The sequence below is a fragment of the Castanea sativa genome, chromosome 12 (genome assembly GCF_040712315.1).
Source record: "Castanea sativa cultivar Marrone di Chiusa Pesio chromosome 12, ASM4071231v1".
Lineage (NCBI taxonomy): Eukaryota > Viridiplantae > Streptophyta > Magnoliopsida > Fagales > Fagaceae > Castanea > Castanea sativa.
In genome coordinates this window covers 12,336,341-12,343,830 of record NC_134024.1, presented here as the reverse complement: position 1 = coordinate 12,343,830, position 7,490 = coordinate 12,336,341, and the positions used below count along the sequence as shown (strand labels likewise).

At 34.3% G+C, this 7,490-nt stretch overlaps 1 protein-coding gene across 5 annotated transcripts; it reads left to right on the top strand.

The window, feature by feature from the left end:
- Positions 1 to 306: 306 nt before the first annotated feature.
- Positions 307 to 5,902, top strand: LOC142619895 (uncharacterized). 5 transcript variants are annotated; one of them, XM_075793254.1, is made up of 6 exons: positions 307 to 438; positions 1,325 to 2,138; positions 3,908 to 3,966; positions 4,319 to 4,447; positions 4,826 to 4,961; positions 5,257 to 5,902. In XM_075793254.1, the coding sequence occupies exons 2-6, from the start codon at positions 1,434 to 1,436 to the stop codon at positions 5,584 to 5,586; spliced, it is 1,359 nt and encodes a 452-aa protein (XP_075649369.1). In that variant the 5' UTR covers positions 307 to 438; positions 1,325 to 1,433; the 3' UTR covers positions 5,587 to 5,902. The 5 variants fall into 5 exon arrangements, with proteins under 5 accessions (XP_075649369.1, XP_075649365.1, XP_075649370.1 ...); XM_075793250.1 differs by having other exon boundaries at positions 334 to 438; positions 839 to 2,138; XM_075793255.1 differs by having other exon boundaries at positions 347 to 438; positions 1,412 to 2,138.
- The last annotated feature ends 1,588 nt before the right edge of the window (positions 5,903 to 7,490 follow it).

Sequence of the window (7,490 nt, the reverse complement as noted above, 5' to 3'; positions counted from 1 at the left end):
GAATATTTTCCAAGTTTTTCAATCTCAAAAAGTCTCTTTTAGTGAAGGAAGCCCGGAACTAAAGAAACAAGCATTTAACGGTCCAGAGGGAGAAGCACGTGGATCACGAGACATTGCATTATCAACTAATCAGCCGAATCTGGACAAACCAGTAGACAAAACGATCTACTTACTCCCCAAAAACAAATTGCCACTAGAAGTATGGAATATTCACACATTTACCATGGCCAATCAAAGCTAATTTAGAAAGTTTTTCACCTTATCAAAAAAAAAAGAAAAAAGAAAAAAGAAAAAAAAAAAAAGTGTTTCACATTTACTATGTACTAAAATTCAATATTCTTAAACGGAAAGAAAGTGTGTACAACAATTAACATGTTTTCTTCCACATCCAACTTTGAAGCAATCACAGTAAAACCCCGAATGGGCTTTGACTTGCAGGTATAGATAGTCCTTTTAATATTGTTTTATTTTTATATAATTCTCATTTATACTATTACAACTCATCAGCACAAACTCACAAATCTCTTTCAGCTATATTAATTTAAAATCTCATGTTTCAAAATATTTAATTATATCCCATCAATGGGAGTCTATGATGTTCACAATCTTCAGTTGTCTGTGTTTTCCATAAAGGGTGTTGTTTGATGCTTTGTAATTTCCACTTCCTTGATCAGCACTGAAGTCTGGTACTTGGGTCTCATTTTTATTTTTAATTTCCTTTAGTGCATAGAAATATTCTTATGTTGGAGACCCAATTCAATTCATTTACTGAGTATCAGTTTCTGGGTCTCCCTAAATTCCAATTCTTTGTCAAGTCTTGATCTTGATCCTTCCGCAGATTACTGGTTTCTTATTCCTCATAGATTTGGTGGTTGGCTGTTGCTATGTGAGTGGAATTCATTATTGTCTGAATACCATTATATACTCTACTCATTGGAGGGAAGCTTCAGTTGGTGTATTGACTATTGACCTTCTCTAAACCTTTATTGGGTAATATTTTTTATTATACAAGTTTAAAGGTTCTAGCTTGTAGTTTTTTGTGTTGTTAGAGTGTTGAATCTTGTTGGCCTTGGTCAAAATCTATATGTTTCTATTACTCAGTTTTCCTAAATTCTGATACCCTTTTTAATTTTTACATCATAGTTGTAATCCCATCATTGAATTTCATATTTATACATCTCCTGCAACTCAATTCTACTTGATTTTGAGCACCATTGTTAGTTCTCTTGTCATACTTTGAATCTTAGTTTGAATTTCCAGTATACTCATCTACTAAGTTTAGTGCTGAATTGAATTCTCACAAGTTAAAGTCCCATGTCTGTAGTCCCAATCGATTTCTTTCGCCAGCAAGTTGTTTGCCCTAGATACTTTGCCCTTGGGTTATGAAACTCATGCTCTTGATCTATCTTAGCCTGCTCAGACTGTAGGCCTCAATGTCAATCGTATGTGGCCTCCCTCTCCTTGAGTGTGTTTACTGTCTGGCATGTGCCCGCTGGGCTTGGAAACGATGTCTCCACACTGCAGGACATGACAGTGAGACTTGGGGCCTTGCCACAGCTGAAGAATTTGAGCCTGTCCCTCGTCTTTGTCGCTATATTCTATCTGTGTACGAAGATGATCTGAGGCACCCCCTTTGGGAACCATCTGGTGGATATGGAATCAACCCAGATTTGTTAGTTCTGAAAAAAACTTATGAAGATACCAAAGGAAAGGCCCCTCCCTATATATTATATCTTGATCATGATCATGCTGATATAGTTCTTGCCATTAGGGGCTTAAATTTGGCAAAGGAAAGTGACTACGCACTTCTATTGGATAATAAGTTGGGGAAGATGAAATTTGATGGTGGGTATGTTCACAATGGGCTATTGAAGGCGGCTGTATGCGTTTTGGATGCAGAGTGTGAGCTTTTGAAGCAGTTGGTGGAAGAGTATCCCAATTATACTTTGACTTTCACAGGGCATTCTCTTGGATCAGGTGTGGCAACACTGTTGACAATGTTGGTGGTGCAGAATCAGGATAAATTGGGAAACATTGAAAGGAAGAGGGTCAGGTGCTATGCTATAGCACCTGCCAGGTGTATTTCACTAAATCTGGCAGTTAGATATGCAGATGTCATCAATTCTGTTGTGTTACAGGCAAGTTTGTATTCTTGTTTGCTGTTTTTGTTTGAATGGGATTTCGTTATTTTAAATTTCATATAATTGTGCATCTTATAAAGCCTTAGTGGCGTTCATATAACTGTTCCTGCATTTTCATGCCTCGTGTTATTTCTGTAACATATTATATTAGAGAGTCATAGCATCTTAATCCATTGTATCATATGTGTTTGTTGGTGAAGCTGGTAGTAGTCTGCTTTGGAAAAAGTAAAAGAGAAAAGGATTTCTTGAAAGTTATAACAGGAATGTTCTGAACTCATGTCTTCATCTTTGGCCAATGTTGTTCCCATTAAGAAAACCAGGTGCCAAAATGCTCATATAGGTTTCTTGTTGTCTTGAACCTTATGATAGTTCTTGCTTATCACTGAAATGTTCTGAACTTTTTCCTTGTTTCTGTCTTTGGACAATATTGTTCCCATTAAGTAGTCCAGGTGCCAAAATGCTCCTGTATTATGAGGCTTCTTGTTGCCTTTGTTCTTGGTAAGAGAATCTCAACTTGTATTAAGAAGATCAATGTTAAAACTGTTATCACCAAGATTAGCTCTGTATTATTATAAATGGCTTGAATTATTACTCATAATGACATCAGAATTAAAGTATTCAGCATATCCATACACTCAAATTTGGGTTAATAACAAGAATGAAAGAATTTCTTTGTAAGTAGACTGTCTAATAAGTAATATCTACTAATCAAGAAACTTCATTCTTATTATTGTGGGGTTCCATCGCCAATCAGCTCTATCTCAAATGGCACCTCCTTTACTTGTAAAAGGCAAGGTGGAAGGTGAGGTTATGGGTTCAAGACCCACTGGGTCTTTGTGTGTAATTACCATAAAAATGAATATTGTGGAGTTCCATCAAGAGGAATTTTATGGGAATGAAGTTCACAAATTGCAAAAGAAGAAGAATATTTAGTTTATAGACACATTACTATTCAAGCATATATTGTTCAATGTAATAGTAGTTCATGTGGTTGGAAGAATTGCTATTGAGCATCACTAGATCAATGGGAGAAGTGAGCTTCTTTCTGGCAATATGAAGAAGAAATGTGTTTCTGACATGTAAGGTGTAACCAATTATGGATGAGCCCAACTAATTGTTTCTTTGATCTGGTATGGATATGCAAGATGAGGAATATATTTAGGGTGAGCCCCACTGATAATGAAAGGGGCTGAAGCAACTTGGTTGCCCCTTTCTAGTAAGAGAGCATTCTGGGGAAGGAAATTTATCCACAATAAAGGTGACATTTCTTTTGAGGGGAGTCAAACTTACTCATAAGAGGGACATCATATTTGAGAATGAAGCCTGCAATTCATTTGGGGGGATTTAGGTATGATCTTTGTTCAAGTACATAGATACTGTATTCAACACATATAGGGCGACTCACATGCTGACCTAAAACAACTGAACTATTTCTTGAATTAGTACGTAAAACGCAACTCTCTCTCTCTCTCTCTCTCTCTCTCTCTCTCTCTCATACATGCACACATATAGATATATAATTATTTATGTATATATTACACCGCATGACTGAATAATCTGGTCCCTTCCACAGTAATATTAAGTGTCTCAGTATTTGATTGATAAAATACTTAGTTATTAAGTTGACTCATGGTTGAACATAATAGACCTGTATCAAATAGTGCATTTTGTTCAAATAAATTGAGTAAGATAGTGGAAATCTTCTACTTGGATGTGTCTGCATATGTGCTTCAAATTTAATTCTGATAACCTACATTATTTACCAGGATGACTTCTTACCACGGACAGCCACACCATTGGAAGACATTTTCAAGTCACTTTTCTGGTAGAGTGGCTTCATCACCTTTCTCAATTGTTTATACTGACATCCTTTGAAAAGCAAGACTCTCATTGTGCAAGCCAGATGCCTTGCTTTCTGTCTCTTAGGATAGGTCACTCATATAGCCCCTCTCAATTTTTTTAGTTACAAAAGGACAAAACTAATGAAACTGTTAATCATATATACTAAATGTTCCATAAATTAATTGTACAAAAGCTTAAATTTTTTTCTTAGTATATTGATGTCTCAGAATTTATTTGAAGTCATCTATTATGGGATATTTTAGTAAATTAAATTATCATCTCTTTCAGTGTTGATTTGATTTATTAATGAAGGTGTTCTTTCTTTTGCTGAACAGTTTGCCATGCCTTTTATGCCTAAGATGCATGAGGGATACCTGTATACCTGAGGAAAAAATGCTCAAAGATCCAAGGAGGCTGTATGCACCTGGTCGCCTCTACCACATTGTTGAGAGAAAGCCTTGCAGGTACACTTTGGCATAAAAAACATAGTTCTGTCAAATATTTGCTCAGCCAAGTAAAAAAACTTATGCTTATGTAAGAATTCAATAGGATATAGGTTCAACGTGCAAGGTTGTGATGTTGATCATTTGTACATATCCCTTTTATTGTAGACACAAATGTGGTTATGATTCTCTATCAAAAAAATAAATTTGTTTATGATTCTATGGAGAAAATTACAAACACATATGTTGCATGAGTTGGTGTTTTCAGATGATAAACATAATATGGTGGTGCCTGATTTTTGAATTTTGTAATCCTAGAGTTTGTCAATTTTGAGGTATGAAAAAAAAGTCAAGCTTCGGCCATTTGATGGACATTCAAGTTGAATATTTTGTTTGCAGGATGGGCAAATATCCTCCAGTTGTGAGGACAGCAGTACCAGTAGATGGGAGGTTTGAGCACATAGTTCTTTCTTGTAATGCCACTTCTGACCATGCCATCATTTGGATAGAGAGAGAAGCTCAAAGGGCATTGGATGTAAGTTTTCAGATTCTATTATTTTTTGACTGTGGTTAATGATAATGGCTAATGGGTTAGCCAGGTAATAAAATAAGGATTCTCTACATGTTGTAAGCTATCAACAGGTTAGAGTAACGATTTCCAGAAAAAATTAAATTGGTAAAGGGTGTATTTTGAAGCCTACGCTTGCTTTTATTAGTCAAACAGTATGTTTCTGTTTGCCCCCTTTAGCACTAATAAAAATCGATGAATATTGTCAGATTTCTTTTCGCTTTTGTATCTTAACCTTTGCATTTTTCTCTCACTAACTCAGTTAATGCAAGAGAAATATAAGACCCTGGAAATTCCAGCAAAGCAAAGAATGGAGCGGCAGGAGACCTTAGCTAGAGAACACACTGAAGAGTACAAGGCTGCACTACAAAGGGCTGTAACACTGTCCGTGCCACATGCTTATAATCCTTCACAGTATGGAACTTTTGATGCGCTGGAGGAAGGGGAGCATTCAGACAGATCAGTTGGTGAATCTTCTACAGGGTCATCCCAGAAAACCAAGAAGATAGAAAGCTGGGAAGAAATCGAGCATCTCTTTGACAAGGACGAGTCAGGTCACATTATGCCCAAGAAATCACATAGGGAAGATTGAATTTAAGTAAAATATGATACAATCACAAGTTTGCAGTAAACCTCATTCATTAATTCAGTGTAATACCACCCATTGTGCTAAAGTTGTTCTTTGCATTGTGCATTTATATTGAAATTAGTTAAAAATTGAGACCAAGAGATGTATAGAGGAAAACGAATACGGATGAATTTATTTAGAATGATTGGATAGACATGGTGCTAGCCTTTCACTCTTTGGATATGTACCTACTTTCATGTAGCTTTTGGAAACTATCAAGGTTGAAGGGATTTTTTTTTTTGAATTGGCAAAAGAAATCAATAGCATTGAATTCGCAAAAGATCTCCTATTGTTTTCGATCATGTACATTTGGATTGTGGCTTATCGAAGTACTAGGATTCAGAATTTGAGCCCAAATGTTATTGATTTTACATTTTGTTGGAGCCGAAAACTGTCTAAGCTGGATAAGAATGAAGTATTAACTGGAATTTTTTTTTCCTTATCTTCCTTGACATGAGGACCACAATTCTTTTCTTTCTTTTGGTGTGGGGGCAACAATGTTTAGATAAAAAAGCACAAACAAATCAAGCAGCCTGTTGCGGTTTATTTATTTATTTTTCTTTTGTATTTTTAAAACTCATAATGCTATCCATAACACACACAAATCAGGCAACCTATCGCGTTTTCTTTAGTTTCTTTTTCTTTCTTTAGTTGCCATTTGGGGGGAGGGGAAAAAAGAACCTACATTAGAACATATTTAGGAAAATGAAATGAAATTCTTGGGTATTATTATGAATATATTATTATGACTATATTAGTTGATAAAATTTCTTGATATTGGTTCAAAACTTCAAATGTAATTTTTTTTTTTTTATCATCACCATTATATATAATAAGGCTAAATATTATGTCCTTTAAGTTTGGATCATTTCTAAATTGGTCATTTGAGTGTAATTTAAACTTTTTGGGAATTACAACAATGTCAATGTATTCATCCTATCATTTATTAGAAACTTGTCGTTAAGTAATCCTCGAAGTCCTCTTGAACAAAAAATATAAAAATGAAGTCAGTTTTGGGCGGTACTATAAAAATGCGATGGACATAAAGGGAAAGAAACATGATTGCAAATTTTGAAGGTGGAGTAATCGATTTCCAAACTTATCTATCTAAAGTATATTTTAACCATAATATAACCTTATTCTCTCTATTCTTTTTGTAGAGTTCTCAAACAATCAAAAAATAATCATAGGAAAGGGAAATTCAAGAAATGATGCCATTTTTTTTAGTACATGACACTCACAAGCATATGAGTAATCTAAAGTCTTGCTCATATTAATATGCTAGTAATACTAGCATATTATGTAATCTCGTGCATATATACGAATATAATTAAAAACAATCACAATTATACATTTTATTTTTAAAGAGATTCAAATTATTCATGGTATTAGTTTATACTTTTTTTAAATCATTCAGTTCTAAAGTATGTAATGGTTTCTCATTATATATACATATATGATTTAAAATTTAATTAGTTTTGGACTCTTCGGTTTTTACACCTAATAATTCATTTTTTACAAAAATTAAAATTTAGATGGACGCATGGTAGAAAATTGAACTTTAATTGAAATCCAATTTAGAATTTAATTGGATTTAGACTTATTGATTTTTACCCTCAATAATTCACTTGACACAAAATTTAAAATTAAATGAGATATGTGGCACAAAATTGAAAATCTAATTGGATTTTCTCTTAATTAAATGGGTTAAGCTTGTGTCTAATGCATTTGTTGAGATTCGAACACATGTCCAAAACTAGATATGTGTCTGAATTCCACCGTGTCCGGTACATTACTACACTAGACACAAGTTGTGACCTTAATATATAGTCTCTCTCTCTTCCCTTTTTGGAGCTTAAAAAATAGCA

Bases quoted from the DNA above. Each gene is read 5' to 3' on its own strand.
- LOC142619895 (XM_075793254.1), top strand. From the start codon at position 1,434: ATGTCAATCGTATGTGGCCTCCCTCTCCTTGAGTGTGTTTACTGTCTG. The intron at 3,967-4,318 runs GTAGAGTGGCTT...TTTGCTGAACAG, and splicing joins ATTTTCAAGTCACTTTTCTG to TTTGCCATGCCTTTTATGCC. The intron at 4,962-5,256 runs GTAAGTTTTCAG...TCACTAACTCAG, and splicing joins AAGCTCAAAGGGCATTGGAT to TTAATGCAAGAGAAATATAA.